We start from the raw sequence: 16,887 nt of genomic DNA, 5'->3' as shown, positions 1-16,887 counted from the left end.
ATGAATACAGGCACGTTATCACTGTTATCAGCTTAGATACTTTGCAAACCAATTCAGGTTCACTGTAATTTATCTAATTTTCAAAGATGTACCGAGCACTTGCTGAGATGCAACCTAAAATGGCATCAGATGATGGACCAGTCACTGGCTTGGTACTATTTCTGCACATTGCTTTGGTAAAGATAGTCAGCTTGTGCTTTTGAATATTTCTGTTTACTTGTAATTGAAGGCACAAACATGCCAGCCACTTTTGGGCACCTGGCCGGGGGATATGATGGACAGTATTATGGCTACCTGTGGAGTGAAGTCTTCTCAATGGATATCTTCTATAGCTGCTTCAAACAGAAAGGAATAATGAACCCAGAGGTAAGGTTTCTTAGCCTACAATACTTTTTTTTATCGAAACCCTCTTAGCAGGCTTGAGGAAGAGAATTTATGTTTCAGATGGTAAAATGGTCAGCTTGATTTGGTGGGTCTGAGGCATTTGAAGAATACACTTGTGTGCACAATTTATTAGGCAAGTTGTATTTTTGAGGATTAATTTCATTATTGAACAACTACAGTGCTCTCGGTCAATCCAAAATGTTAATAAACCTCAAACCTGAATATTTCAGAAAGTATTAGATGTTCTCCTAAGAAAGCCACAATGATTGGGCAACTATTAGTGTGCAGGGTTATTATGCAACTAAATGGAAAATGAAAATGTTCCCATCTCATTTGTTTATTTTCATCTGATAAAGTGAGAATAATAAACAAACAACTCAAAATTTACAAATAAACATTTCTGACATTTTCAAAAACAAAATCAGTGACCAATATAGCCCCCCTTCTTTTCAATGCCAGTCATCAGCCTTCCATCCGTGGAGTCTGGCAGTTTCTTCATCTGTTGACGATCAACTTTTTGTGCAGCAGCGGCCTCTCAGACACTGTTCAGAGAGGTGCACTGTTTTCTTGCACCGTAAATCTGCCATTTAAGAAGGGCCCACAAGTTCTCAATAGGGTTTAGGTCAGGTGAGGAAGGGGCCATATTCTTTCATCTTTAAGGCCTTTACTGGCTAGCCACGCAGTGGAGTACTTCGATGCATGCGATGGAGCATTGTCCTGCATGAATATCATGGTCTTCTTGGAAGATGCAGACTGTTTCCCTTACCACTGCTTGAAGAAAGTGTCTTCTAAAAACTGGCAGTAGGTTTGGGAGTTGATTTTGAGTCCATCTTCAACCCGAAAAGGTTCCACTAGCTCGTCTTTAATACCAGCCCACCAGTACCCCAACTCCACCTTGCTGGCGTCTGAGTCGAAGTGGAGCTCTGTGCCCGTTACTGATCCAGCCATGGGCCCATCCATCTGGTCCACCAAGAGTCACTCTCATGTCAGTCCATATCCATAAAACCTTTGAGAAATCTGTCTTCAGATATTTCAAGGCCCAGTCTTGACGTTTCAACTTATGTGTCTTGTTCAGTGGTGGTCGAGTTTCAGCCTTCCTTACCTTGGCCATGTCTCTGAGCACTGAACACCTTGTACTTCTGGGCACTCCAGGTAGGTTGCAGTTCTTAAATATGACACCACTGGAAGATAATGGGTTCCTGGTAGCTTCACGTTTGATTCTTCTCACATTTTTGGCAGTTAATTTGCGTCTTTCTTTCTCAATACGTTTCTTGCAACCCTGTTGACTATTTGCAACAAAATGTTTACATGGTTCTGTGATCACGCCCCCATATCCTAGCAATTTCAAGATTACTGCATCCCTCCGTAAGACTTTTTACAATTTTTGACTTTTCAGAGTCAGTTAAATCTGCCTGAGGAAAAGTAGCTGCCTAATTATTATGCACACCTTGATGTTGGGTGTTGGTCTCCTAAGGCCACACGCTCCCTAATTACACAAATACACATCATCTGATATGCTTAAACCCAATAAGCCTTCAAGCTCATACAGCTTGGAATTGGCAATATGCATAGAAATGGTGATTTGGTCAAAATACTCACTTGCCTAATAATTGTGCACACAGCGTAGAGATACTTTGGGTTTTAGAGGAAAAAAAGCAAAGTCAAAATGTATAAATATGTAAGGTTGTTCATTCAAAGTAAACTCTGCCGTAACCAATTATCTAGTTTACTGTAAATGCATGAAACACGGATTCCAAGTAAAAAGTTGTACTACCTAGGTGATTTTCATTCCGATGTCTACACTTCTCTCCCAACAGCTGAGAATAAGCTTTGCAAAACACATGAGTAATCAGGAGCCGCTACATCAAAGGGTTAATAATGTCAAATCATTTTTGATATTTGTACACATTTTCCACACTGCACAGCCAGGTATGTGAGGGAGTTGTTCAGGGAGAGGATCGGGAGGTCAGCAATCGGCAGTATGTGTTTGCTGACTTTCTTTTCAATACACTAGACCTCTGACAGCTTCGGTGTCACAGGTCGGCTTAAATTATGTGGAAGAGTGTTTGTTTTTCACTTTTCATAATTCTCCTTTATCTTCATGTTTCAGTGGTTCAGCTTCCTATGCCACTTCTCCACCCCCATCTCATAAGGCCGTATAACATAAAATGTGGGAGTATTTCCACATCTGGCATACACAATTGCCCATAGTAAAGATTGCCATTAGGGTGCTGTATGCGGGTTTACGCCGCTACTTGCATAAACCCGCACGTGGATGCAGCCATACTCTCCTAGACACAGATTGTATGCATCCAGAGCTGGACACCCATACTTCTGTACATCAGGATGGGTGAAATATCTTAGATGTGCTTTAAGACTATATAGGCCCACTTTAATGAAGCTTTATTGAGGCCTATCAGGAACTATGAGAATTGTATCAGAAAATCAGCACAATTACCACCACCCTTAGTGTAGTAACTTAAAGTGTATTTCCACTTCCCCGGCCAAATTGTGATAACACCTATTTTATATTTATTACATGTTCCCATTCACATAGCATAAGCTAAAAAATCATTTAAAAAATGTTTCTTGCAGTTTAGATTGCTTTTACTTGGGTTAGGGTTTTAAGGGTTAACATTTCTTCTTGCTTCTGTTTCTTTGAAATGTTAGGAGGGGCTGTGGGGGTCTGAGGTGGCTTGTCCATTGTATGTTTATGAAGCTTATCAGATTAACACAATCCTCAAACACCTGTTTTAAGAGAAATATTTAGGCTGTCATTGCTGGCCTATGCTTAGGAGTATCCTAATTGCCTGGCTGCCATGCTAACTATTGGCTGCAAGGAATTAAGTCACTGTAATGCTAAATTAATATTTAATTTTCATATCATAGCCAACAATGTCCTCAGGGCTCCTCAGACAGATTGACCACGTGCCTCACCCCCCTATGTTATTATCTAATTACGCACATGTTACAGATATTTGGGGTTTCCAAGAGGTACATATCATTTTTAGTCATAAAAACATAATTTATTGTTGAGAACAATTAAAATATCATGTTATTGGCCATTCTTAAAATATAGCTTATTCCATTGCACAGTAAGAAGGGACACATATTGGGGAACAAGCTATGTTTTAAGAATGGCCAATAATATGTTATCTTAATTGTTGTCTACAATAAAAACGGCTTAGCTGACAACAGAGCAAATTAGCTGCTCAGCAGACCACAGTGTTATGTGGAGTGCCTCCCAAATGTGTAAGGTACGGTGCACTGACAAGCTGATGAGGTGTTGCTTTGAACACTATATAATTGGACTCGGAAATGTACTGGGGGGGGGCAAAGATGGATCATTAGATGTCATGCCATCATCATTGACCAATCCAGCTCAGCGGCCTGCAATGCGAGATGGCTGTAAGTCATGAGACCCTGTTAAGGATTGGACTGGAACGATGCTAAGACAGCTATTTTTGTAATCCATTGTGTGTTAACAAACTAAGTAAATGTTCCTTTTAATTGTAACACTATGGCGGGAAGTTTAAAGTGGTTCCTGCTGGGAGATGGCCCTATAGAACTCTGTGGGGCTGTAATGTGCAGGTGTGGCCAGCAGAGGGAGCATTGTTCTGGATAGCAGAACCGTGTTGGATCTCTAAGTAGGGATCTACAGAGAGGGAAGGTGGGATCACTTGGATCAGAGGTGGGGGACAGAAAGGATAAGTGCACTTATTCCTTAAACTGAACCCGTGTGGAATAGCTGTGGTGTACATTATTATATAAGCAGAATTTGGCTATATTTACGGCAGGGACTGATGGGAATGTGCAGTATGTAAATTGTCGGTGCTACATAAATACCTGTAATATTTATAAATTCCATTACAATTATGAACCTGCAATAAGTATGCATTTCAGGTTTCCAGAATTCAATTGCTGCATGCTTGCTTCACTTTGAACATATTACAGCATTGCATCAGAATAACAGTCTGGCAACTAATTTCAGCAATGGTAGCCTACATATTCCTTTCAGAATAAGTTCCCTTTAATGGTTACTTGACTGAGCTTCAGCCAGAGGAAACAGAGAACTCTGGGATATCCATTCATTTTCTGTTTTTCACTTTTACCACTCTGCTGTGAGTAGTTGAGATTGTGTTTACACACGCCGCTGTATGACCCCACACTGTGACGTTTTTCCCTGTAGGTTGGAAAGAAATACAGAGACCTTATCCTGAAGCCTGGGGGATCAGTGGATGGCATGGATCTGCTGCGAGAATTCCTGGGTCGTGAGCCAAACCAAAAAGCCTTTCTCTTGAGTAAAGGATTGAGACCATAAAATGTAGTTACCCTTTAATTATATACATTTCAATGGGGGAAAAAGTTATGTGACTTCTCTGAACAATAACTGCCTTGATAATGTGCCAAAATGTACTGACACTTTCGTTGTACTATGCCAAAATGTGGCTTAAATCACAAAATGGAATCTTTTTATATATCATTTCATTTGTGTTGTTTTCTGAGGCAGGAAATTGGGTATTTGTTACCAATAGGCTGTAAACATGAATTCATCTTAACTTTCCAGGTAAAATTTCACTGCCATAATGTGTACTAAAACACGCCACTCTTTTAGTGGTTTCTTGATTGAACTTTGAGCTTCAGTTTGCCTAGAAAAATCACAGATTCGGATATTAGATGATGTTTTAAAATATGATTTATATACATATAGTGCATGTAGAAGGACCAATTATGAACCTGTTTTAGGATATTTATGTATCCAAGTGTTATTTAGGTGGAATACAGAAAAAATGGCTGTCAGATGAGTTTGCACACAACCTTTGCATTCACTTGGAGTTAAGGTTGCTGTAAGATAAACTGTGCATGCCTGCCACAGGAGCCATTGTCTCTCTTTGGCAAAAGAGCTCCCTGTAGCTATCAACCTGACAACCAGTAAAATTTGGAAAAGACCCCATCAAAGTGTCCACTCTGAACATACAGTATATAGGGATGACTTCTTTTGATATGCCCATTTCATTCATGGGTGTTAAACCCAACATATTTTGTCAACTGTGAGAGTTGGTAGATGGTGTAGAACAGGGCTCAAAATTTCAAGTCCTGAGTTACTAGCCAGGCCGTAAAAGTTACTCGCCACCAGTTGCCCCACCTAACCCCTACCCTGGTCTTAACTCCGCCAGGTCAGCAGTGTGACGCAGAGTACAGAGATCAATAACACACAGTACAGAGGTCAGTGGTGTAATGCCGAATACAGAGGCCAGCGATGTTACAGAGTACAGAGATCAGTAACAACACAGAGTGCAGAGTCAAGCGGTGTGACGCGCAGTATGGAGGTCAGCAGTACAGAGGTCAGTAATGTAACATAGAGTGCAGAGGTCAGCAGGGTAACGCAGAAAAAAACAACAGGGACTTACAGTGCACAGTTGATCTAATTCAGGTGCTCTCGTCTTCTCCTGGTGGTGGTGGGGTGCAGCAATGGTGCCTCCATGTACCAAGCCTCCAGCAGCCTCGTTAAGCCTCCCTTCAGTTCCCACGCTGCAGAAATATAGAGAGGTCAGCGGTATGACACGCAGTCATTAATACGGTCAGTAATGTATAATATTACTATATAATAATATATGTAATATATAATAATATTAATACGGTCAGTAATGTAACACACAGTACAGAGGTCAGTAATGTAACGCACAGTGCAGAGGTCAGCGGTATAGAGGTCAGTAATGTAATGCACTGTGCAGAGGTCAGTAATGTAACGCACAGTGCAGAGGTCAGTAATGTAACGCACAGTACAGAGGTCAGTAATGTAACGCACAGTGCAGAGCTCATTTTGGTATCGTCAGCAAACACTGAGATATCGCTGTTTACTCCGTCCCCGATGTCGTTAATAAACAGGTTGGCGCCATATAAATACTATGTAGTAATAATAACAACGTGGGTGGAGGAAGCTGCAGGTGACAGGCAGACAGCTGAACTGATTCTCCCTTCTCTTCTCCTCAGCCGCTGCAGCTACAGAGCAGCCAAGGAGGAGAAGAGAAGGGGGGGAGAACCGAACAGGTGATCGCTGCTGCTGAAGCGGCGGCAGTTTTCCCCCCTAGCCCTGCCGGCAGCGGCTCCCTGATAAATTTCCACTTGCACTACTAAATTTTGACTTGCCAATTGCGAGGGGGCAAGTGGAAATTTTGAGCCCTGGTGTAGATTATAGAAGGATCACGTGATTAGAATCTCTGTATACCCGGCTTCCAGTAGAAATGCACAATTGATATCGTCACAGGCAAACAAACACATAATCTGTGCTAATATGATATTTGCGCTCTCATTCTCAGTAGTGGAGTTCTGCTGAATTATTCAATATGTCAACAAGCCAGAGATGAGACCTGGGGAAAAATACTTACCATTTCTTTCAGAAAAAATAAATAAATACACCCAAACAGAACATTCATTAATAAGTCATGTTTTTTCATGAAAAGAAGCATCAAAATGGAAATTGTTTAATGGACTGTTTCCAGCACTAGGCGTGCAGTCCCTCTGGATCATTGTCTACAGGGGACTGCAGAAACAAACCTTGAGGAACTACAAGCCCCATTGTGCCATTCAAGTATAATTGTGCTCTAAATTGTGATCGCTTTCATGTGGTCTTTTCACAGTTCAGTGCCGATGCACACCCTCTTTAAAGCCAGGCTGCAGGCCGTAAGGTATTTCACAAGATATGTGATCGGAGCACCAGATGCTGCCAGAGAATTGCTCCAAACATTGATGGACACATACTCAATACTTGTGTTTTCTTCACCTCGGTGTCTGCATGAGCCATATATCTTCTCATTATTACCTATGATACTCATCTACCTATATCCACTTCACTAGTCACTTAAATATATTCATTAGGCATTTAGCTATGATTTCCCCTTCGTCCAGAACAGCTTACGAGAGATGGGCTCCGCCCCTTTTAGCAGGAAACACGTCACCCCTATTTGTTTTTAAAGGTCCGCCTCTCTCCTAGCTCCTCAGTTTATTGTGTTTCCTCCGTCAGGGGGAGACATGTCACCGCAACGGTTGGGGGATAGGGGAAAGGTATCCCAGTATTCCCTCTCAGTGGGACCCTTGTGACGGTCAGAAGTACCTTAGTAGGCCGCCGGTGCGCTCCTCTGTCAGTAGGGGTTTCCTCACCGGATCCTTCCTCCTCTTCAGTGCCCGGGGAGGGCCAGCACCGGACCTGCGTTACCCCCATGGCTGAATCCTGGGACCGCGTGGCTCAGCAGTCAGGGACCGCCGGTCTGGGGATTCCGGATCGGATGGCCGACTAGGTCACTTCCGGTGCGGGTGACGCACTTCCGGGCGCCGCGGCCTTGCGTTTCAGGCCTCATTTCCGGCGCAGAGGAAGGGGGATGGGCCTGGCTGGTGCACGAGGCGTGTTCACAGGCTTTTCTGTGAGAGATCGCCGGTGGGAGTGATCGTCTTCCCCAGGATGGATCCTGTTCCTCTTCTGCAGACTGCACAGATGGATGCAGGTCCTTCAGGCACCAGCTCTGCTCAGGTAGGTGGATACTTCCATGTATTCCCTCCCTGTAGTTCTGACTGTAGCTATTTTTCCTCCACCTGGGGCTCCTTGGTGTTGGACTTAGGGTGTTGAGGGGGCACTATGACCTTTTTTACATGCGGTTAGCAGAGAGTTAATTCTGCTTTTTCTGCTGTTCTGTGTTGCAGGTCCAGGTTTCTAAGGGCAAGGCTGTCCCAAAAAGGAAATGTGCTCTCTGCTCCTTGAAACTGGGAACTGATTGGAAGAAACCGCTCTGTCAAAAATGCATTGAAGGGGTGTGCAGAGAAGAATCTGCCTCAGCATGCGGTGGCTTGTTGACCACTGTTAGGGAAGAGCTAGTTTCTACTTTTTCCTCTTTTAGATCCCTGATAGCGGATTTGAGACCAGCTGCAACACAGGGTTTGGTGTCCGGGCCTCCGGCTCAGGTTCAGCTTCTCCAGACAGTGTCTGGGTCAGGAGAGGTCTGTCAGAGGGAGCCAGAGGAGTATAGCGTCGCTGCATCCTCTCATCAGGGATCGTCTGCTGAAGAGGACAGTGACAGGGACGTTGGTCCTCCTACCTCTAAGTATAAGTTGTCTCTAGAAGAGGTAGATGAATTGTTGGGTGCCGTGTATGATACTCTAGATATTCAGGAGGAAAAAGTGCTGCTTTCTAGGCAAGATTTGATGTACCAGGGGCTCCAGCAGCCGAAAGCAAGAATTTTCCCTTGCAGATGCCATCTGTAAGGAATGGGCTGAACCAGAGAGGAAACCTCTTTTTTTCTAACAGCCTAAAGAGGCGTTTTCCCTTTGATGAAGACGCATCGATGCAGTGGAACATGGTTCCTAAAATTGATGCGTCGTTGTCAAAGGTCTCGAGAAAATCAGACCTAGCCTTTGAGGATATGGGGGTACTAAAAGACCCTATGGACCGTAAGGGGGAGGTATTGCTTAAGAGGGCATGGGACTCTGCTAGCACAAGTCTCAGGCCTTGGCAACAACTTGTGTTTCCAGGAACCTGGAATATTGGCTTACCCTGTTGAAAAATCACTTGCTGGCGGGTACACCGAGAGAACAGATCATTGATTCCCTTCCAATGTTGTTCAAGGCCATTGCTTTTATGGCAGATGCTTCAGCCGAATCGGTAAGAATGGCCGCTAGGACGGGTGCCTTGGTCAATTCTTCTCGCAGGGCGATTTGGTTGAAGGCCTGGGAGGGGGATGCAGCCTCAAAATTGAGGCTTTGCAATCTCCCGTTTAGTGGCGATCTTCCTTTTGGGCCTGAATTGGAGGCCATATTAGAACGTACAGCTGACAAGAAAAAGTATTTTCCAGAGAAAAAGAAGCCCTTTCGTAGGTTCTTTAAGGGGCCCAGAAACAAGGGTCAGAATATGAAGGGGGAACAGCCCAAAAAACACTTGACGGGGCAGAAAGGCAAGGGGAGTATTTTTACTAACGCTCCCTCCCAAGCTCCAAAACAGCAGTGACTTCTGTGTGAGGGTGGGAGGAAGGCTAGCGGGGTTTCTCCCTCATTGGAGGGAGATTACTTCCAATCGGTATATTCTCAATTTAATCCAAGAGGGTTACAGGTTGGAGTTCTGCAGCCCCCCACCCCATCGTTTTTTGATCACAAATCTCCCAGGGAACGCATCTCGAGCAGACGCTCTTTGCCTTCTGTTGGGAGAGTTGGTGGATCAAGAAGTGCTTGTTCAGGTTCCGGATCGGGAGAAGGGTCAGGGCCTGTACTCTCACGTATTTGTTGTACAAAAGCCGTCAGGGAAGTACAGGTTGATCCTAAATCTCAAGCTCTTCAATTTAGCGATCACGTACAAGAGGTTCCGCATGGACTCCATCTTTTCGGTCCGGAATCTGTTGCAAAAGGATTCCTTTTTAGCAACTCTAGATTTAAGGGATGCCTATCTCCACATACCCATTCACAGGACGTCACAAATTTTTTTACGCCTGGCGGTAAGAGTAGGTCAGGCGGAGGTACATTACCAGTTCAGAGCACTTCCTTTCGGGTTGTCCTCAGCCCCTCGCATTTTTACAAAAGTTTTGGGGGAGGCAATAGCTCCTTTGCGGGTGCAGGGGATTTGCATCATCCCCTATTTGGATGACATTCTACTGTCCGCCAGCTCAGAGGCTCAATGCGCCAGAGACCTGGAAGTTACGCAGGTTTGGTTGCAGGAACTGGGATGGATAGTGAATTTACAAAAGTCCAACCTTGTCCCCTCTCAAGTTGCGGTGTTTCTGGGGTACATCCTGGATACTGTGGGGCAGAGGACCTTCCTTCCGGAAGAAATGATTCTGAAAGTGGGGAATGCAGTAAGACATTTGCAGACGAATTGTCCCAGGTCCTTAAGGGAGATCATGTCTGTGTTGGGTCTCATGACATCCTGTCTACCGGCTGTTCAATGGGCAAGATTCCACCAGAGGGCTCTGCAAGGGTTCCTGTTGAAAAGGTGGGACCATTTACAGGATACCTTGGATGCGGCGGTTATTGTTCCGCCTTCCGTGAGGAGGGACTTATGGTGGTGAAGAAACCGAAGTTACCTGTCAGGGGGTCTTCAATGGTCCTTTCCCACTACCATAAGGTTGACCACGGATGCAAGTGCCTGGGGATGGGGAGCACACCTGCAGGATCGGATGGCTCAGGGACAGTGGTCCCAGCGGGAGGCAGGAATGTCCTCCAATTGGAGGGAACTGAGAGCTGTTTTGAATGCGGTCCTGGCGTTTCGAGATCAGATAAGGCATCAACATCTGCTGGTGCTCTCAGACAATATAGCCACTGTGTGTTACCTAAACGGGGGAACCAGGAGTTCTTACCTTCAGGCGTTAGCGAAGGAAATCTTCATTTGGGCAGAAGTGAATCTGGGTTCCCTTTCGGCAGTGCACCTAAAGGGAACGCAGAATACTCTGGCGGACTATCTGAGTCGTTTTCAAGTTCTCCAGGACGAATAGGGCATGGATCAGGAGGTCTTCGACCTCGTGGCTGAGAAGTGGGGTTTACCACAGGTAGATCTGTTTGCTGCACAAGACAATGCAAAATTAGCCCACTTTTTTTTCCCTGAATGCAGTGGACAATGCAGTGGCAGTGGACGCCCTTTCGCATCCATGGGGTTATCGTCTGTGCTACGCATTCCCACCCATTCATTTAATTCCGCGGGTTCTACATAAGTTCTTTCTAGAACAGACAGACTTGATACTGATAGCACCTTTTTGGCCCAGGAGAGCGTGGTTTACGACGGTGTTGTCCTTGATGAACCGACCGCCTTGGCCACTTCCGATCAGCCAGGGCTTGTTGTCACAGGGGCCGGTCATGCATCCAGCAGTGGACAGGCTGTCCCTCCATGCCTTCTATCTGAGGAGGTGATTCTAAGAAACAAGGGTCTGTCTTCCAGGGTGATTGGCACCTTATTATCCAGCCGTAAGTTAGTTACGAGAAAGATTTATGGTAAGGTTTGGAAAGCTTTCTGCTCCTGGAAGGGGAGACATAACAGGGATGCAAATATTCCATCTGTGCTGGATTTCCTTCAGGAAGGGGCTGATGGGGGCTTGGCTGTCAGCACGTTGAAAATACACGCTCTCTGCCCTGAGCGTGTATTTTCAGTACTCCCTTGCTAATGATCCACTGGTGAGTAGGTTCTTTACGGCTCTCAAACGTATTCGGCCAATTAAGAGTTTTTCCATTCCGAAGTGGGATTTGTTACTGGTCCTACAGGGTCTGATGATTCCCCCTTTTGAACCTCTGTCTGATCTTGCGATCAAGATGATAACGTTGAAAACGGTGTTCCTGGTTGCTATAACCTCAGCTAGGAGAGTGAAGCGAATTGCAGGCTCGGTCTGTAAGGGAACCGTACTTGACGGTTTTTGAGGACCGAGTGGTCTTGAGGACAGATCCGGCTTTTTTGCCAAAGGTTTCATCACATTTTCATAGATCTCAAGAGATCGCTTTGCCTTCATTCTGCAATAGTCCAGCTAATCAGAAGGAGGCAGGCTTTCATAACCTAGACGTCAGACTGTGTCTGGTGGAGTACCTTAGGGTGACTGAGGCATTTAGGAACTCGGATGCTCTTTTTGTCCTTTTTTCAGGGAAAGATAAGGGGAAACAGGCCTCGAAGTCTTCAATAGCCAGGTGGGTGAAGCTGAGTATTCAGGAGGCTTATGGGGCTAAGTAGGTTAGTGTTCCACCTTTTCTGAATGCACATTCTACCCGGGGATTGGCCACCTCGTGGGCAGAGAGAGCTGGTGCCACTCCGGAGCAGATCTGGAGAGCCGCAACCTGGTCGAGTTTTTCCACCTTTTGTCCGACATTACCGACTGGATTTAAATGCGGCAGCAGAGCTTGGGAGAAAGGTGCTCCAAGCCGCAGCCCCGCCCTAAGTGGGTAAGTTCTTGTTTATCCTCTCGTAAGCTGTTCTGGAAGACGAAGGGGAAATTCAGAGTTAGACTTACCGGTAACTCTCTTTCCTATAGTCTTCCGGAACAGCTGGATTCCCGCACTTGGTTATGTAAGTGGTGGTGAAAGGTGATTTCAATGTGATATCCTGTTGTGGTTTTGGTTCCTGTCATTACAGGGTCTTCCTACGGTTCTCGATACAACTGAGGAGCTAGGAGAGAGGCAGGCCTTTTAAAACAACTAGGGGTGACGTGTTTCCTGCTAAAAGGGGCAGAGCCTATCTCTCGTAAGCTGTTCTGGAAGACTAGAGGAAAGAGAGTTACCGGTAAGTCTAACTCTGAATATCTGTTATCCAGAGTTGGAGTTCTGTGTATAAGGAGAGTTTCTTTGATCTGGATGGCTGGATTTGGGCTTTAACCCTTTCCCTGCCAACGGTGTATGCCTTTATGTTGCTGACAGTGGGCTCCTCTAAACAGACTCCCAACGGCTACCCCTTAGACTTAATGAGCATTTAACCCTTGCAGTGGAGGGGGACCCACTAGAAGGGTTTATCTTTCTCTATCCTGGAGTTGGGCTTTATTGCACCACACAAAGTGGCCCACATTACCGCAATACATAGGTGTGAAGTCAGTCTATGTAAAGGCTTGAGTTGTTACAGAAAAATGCATTGAATGTATTTTATAAATTTTTATTTGGCTCCCAAAGACTGCTGCTCAGCGCCGCCATCTTGGATGTGATGTTAGCAACTCCAGCAGACTTAGAGCTGTCACTTAAGTGACACTCTGTAGTATTCCCTTTTCCCCCCAGCAACTAAATAAAAGGTTCTGTAGGGAGATGTAGAAGGGCTGAGCCAGCACAGAAAGTAATTAGACACTCCCAGAAGAGGAGAGGGCTATGACGTGCAAGGATGGAGAGGACTGTGCTAGGGAATAAACTTTTCTGGAGTGGTTTCTAGTAAGAGGCACATTGCAAGTCAATAAAAGTCATTTATGGAAAGACAAAACACTGCAAGAAAGCACTTACAAAACCCGATTTTGATGTGCTTTTGTTGGTGACAGGGTCCCTTAAAGATTATACACTGTACAAACCAGTCCTCATACCAATCATTGAATTCTACTTGACTTCCAGAGCAATAAATTAGATCGCAAGCTCTTTCTTGTTAGTTTAATGAGGTTTGTATGCAGCAAATGTGTTGGAACGTCTGCTGTAAACTCCCACTGTGTTCACAGATGCTCCGCTTACTTTAATTATTTTAGAGGTCACACGCTGGAAGCCGAGTAGTCTTGGCCACAATATGAATATTGAGTTCTAAACTCCAGTCTCTAAGGAGCAGCTGCCAGACACAGCGGACTATTTCAGTTTTATGTTCTCCTCAATGGCCAAAGCAGATCTGTTACACCTCCAGCTTCATGGAACAACTGGGGAAGGTTACAGGAGAGGCCGGGTTTCACTTGATTAAATATAGTTAGAGATAAAATAACATTTATCCTATATAAATATGAGTCGAGAGCGGAGAGAGGATTTTCCACTGTCATATGTGAAATGAGATCTAAAAGTCAGAATGAGGGGTATATATAAAGGGGAGTGGTTGGCAAAACACAGCAACACGGCAATAAAAAGCTTCAAGAATAACCACCAATGTCTACATTCTGTTGTAGGAGGGATTGTTCAGCAGAAAAGATTCTGGACAATTCAGATGTTGGGCCCGCTTTAATGCCACAAGACTCTCTGTGACATAATGATTGTTTTGGTTTTGTGAACAGAACTGGCCAATATAGACTATGCAGTACAACAGTAGGCATTCAAAATAAGGAGTAAAGGCCAACCATGTACTAGTTAATGCTTAGTAGTACAGCACAGTGGTTGTGCCTTGAGCTGGTCATACTCTTATAGATTTCTTTTATTCATCCTACAGGCTGAACAAAAGAAATCTAACAGATTCTTCCATGCAAGGTAAAAAGTGTACCCGGATACTGATTTTCAGTCTGGCTCCTTCAAAAGAAGCTTATTGAGTAATGGACTTTTGTCGAGCTGGCAGGGACACTCACTGTTAGGCTTTGGGCTAATTCCTGTAAATCAGCTACAATTTTTACAGTGTATTGCCAGCTTTACTCTTCCTTCTCCCCATTCCAGTGTACAAGACTGAATAAAAACCGTCATCTATGTGGATGCAATTATTTTGTCAGTAGTTGTTGATCAGGTAGACTGATTGCATTGAAATACAGATTCCCAGTAGAGCAGAAGCTGTGCTTTAGCTACAAATCCCAACATACCTCTGGGAGTCATGCCTGTGACGGTCAGTCTTGCAATGCCTCATGGGACTTGTAGTTCCACAACAGCTGGAGGGCCGGCATTTCCCTCCCCTGCAGTAGAGGGAGGATCTACAAATATGGTAAAGCATTCATGTAAAATGTTACTTTCAAACATCAGTTTAAGGTACATATAAAAATAACCTGAAATACATACTCAAAATGAGGTCTAGTTTTTGTTTTGTTTTTTACATAGGCATTATTGGGCATTGCAGTCGCTTTTGTACATCAAGTTATTTCAAGTGCACTTTTTATAAGGTGACAACCTGCAAGAAGACTTGCCTGTGATGATTAGAAATCTGGTGTTATAGCCTTATATGTGAAGTTTACACTCATTTCAGCATACGGCACTTTTCTGCTTACACTTGTTTGTGATTCTCACTGTCTTTACAGTACAACAGAGCACAGGTAAGTCCTCATTCACACAGCAATACAGTAGATTCCTGCAGTCAGAATGCGTATAGTTGCGGCCACTGAGCCAGTACAGAGCAATGACGGGCTGACAGCGGCCACAGCTGTCCGTCACTGTTCAGATGTAACTGCACCTGAGCTGCATCATCCTGGCAACGGATCTGTGAATAGAGACTCTAAGTCCCATCTGCCATCAGGCCATTGCACTTGCAGACCATTGATTCTTCCTCCTGTCTTGTAACTGAATGTCTGTATCTGGGTACGAACAGGGGCTGGGAGGAAGAGCCTGCAGGAGCCATAGCATTGCACATGCGATCCACTGATCAGTTGCAATGCTTTTGCAGACACCAATGCAAAAAAAAATGAATGCACATATTTCATTTTTTAACCCCTTGTGCATTTGTTTGTTTTTTTTGTAATAGCTGATATATGCCTTTTGCTTCATTTGTGTATACTTGAAAGCACCAGAGTTACCTGCTTCTTGTCCTAGCCCATGTGCTGCACTTTACTGATTGTGATGTAGAGTGCTGATCTGCCATCATCGGTTTCACTGTAATACGCATTTGTGTTTAATGAGTAATCCATGCAAGGACCACAGTTCAAAGTGCAGAAAAAAAAACATCAAGCAATTGAAGTTCAATTTACTGACACTAAGTACAAGCTGGACTCTAATTGGCTTCTATGGGTAATGCACCTTGCAATATTTTATTGACTTTTATTAAGCCAAATTGTGAATGTTTTGCCTTTCTTCTATGGGTTATGTCTGTGCCTTCACTATTGTTTGTTGCAATCACTCACCCACCAGTAAAAGAACGACTCTTAGTGGTCTCTACTACTCTGCTCGAACTCTCTGAGGGACACATATTGTGGTGTTTACCAGAAATAAACACAATAAAATTTATTAATAGATGTCATAGTTGCGTATTCATTTTGTATTTTCTCTTTATCTGAGTACATTTCAAGTTCCTTGTTTTTTCTTTCATAACATTTGTTGTTCTACTAATTGCATTGTAATATGCAGGCATGTCAGCTGGTGGATCACAAAGTTAAAAGCTCGGAGGCTCTGTACTATTAATTTTATCAGGAGGCTCCAGGGTTCTTTCACATAGGGGGAAAATGTCCATCCATTTCTTTGTGACAGGACTGCAGAGCCAACACTAGTAACCATGCATGGACAAAGCACTTATTGGATGTAACACAGGAAATAGTAAAAACCATAACTATAAAACAAATGTAAAATGATATGTTTATTGAGCTTGAAAAGGCTGTAATTGATTATTATTAAAAGGGTTACCCAATGTAACTTTTTGAGATGGGAAAGATGAACACCCTTTAGCACACATTGTGTAGACATCGACTATAACAATGAATAGCAAAAAGCAAGCAGTGATTTATGTACAACAATTCCCTTATTTGCAAGAAAGACTCATAGTAAACAAGCAAATTTGTCAGTTCCTTTAATATATATATGTCTAGCAGGTGAGGATTGTCAAAAGGAGCATAGCTCTGATCTGATTTGTATCCTGAACCCGCAGAACTAGAGTGCAGGCTTCATTTCTTGCTATAAGGACAACATTTTGTTGCAGCTTTACATTTCCTATTAAACATTACATACAAAAGTGAAAAAGGATCTCAACATGCTAGATATCTGCAGTTCAGCTAAAGGAAAGCATCAGGTTTCTTCCTCTTTTGTTACTCGGTAATCATTTCTCTTCTTTTTCTAACTTCTTACCAGTTCCCAAAAATCATGGCAATTGCAAACATTCAGCTTTTCTCGTAGACGGAATGCCACAGGCTTTGGTAATTCTGCTGTAGTGAAAACCGCTATCTCAGTGACTGTCAAGTGTGCAAGTGTTTAGTGACAGAGGATAGGCCA

General features: G+C 43.9%; 1 protein-coding gene across 1 annotated transcript in view; it reads left to right on the top strand.

The window, feature by feature from the left end:
- NLN (neurolysin) overlaps positions 1 to 5,053 on the top strand; it is a 51,221-nt gene extending 46,168 nt beyond the window's left edge. Inside the window, exons 12-13 of the mRNA XM_018569139.1 lie at positions 230 to 366; positions 4,574 to 5,053. Of these exons, the coding sequence (XP_018424641.1) occupies positions 230 to 366; positions 4,574 to 4,705 (269 nt within the window). The 3' untranslated portion in view covers positions 4,706 to 5,053. The remainder of the gene's footprint in view (positions 1 to 229; positions 367 to 4,573) is intronic.
- Positions 5,054 to 16,887: the final 11,834 nt, after the last annotated feature.

The sequence above is a fragment of the Nanorana parkeri genome, unplaced genomic scaffold (genome assembly GCF_000935625.1).
Source record: "Nanorana parkeri isolate BGI_ZX_2015 unplaced genomic scaffold, ASM93562v1 scaffold34, whole genome shotgun sequence".
In the NCBI taxonomy this organism is placed as follows: domain Eukaryota; kingdom Metazoa; phylum Chordata; class Amphibia; order Anura; family Dicroglossidae; genus Nanorana; species Nanorana parkeri.
Note: the sequence above shows the minus strand (reverse complement) of the source record. Positions and strands in the feature narration are given on the sequence as shown.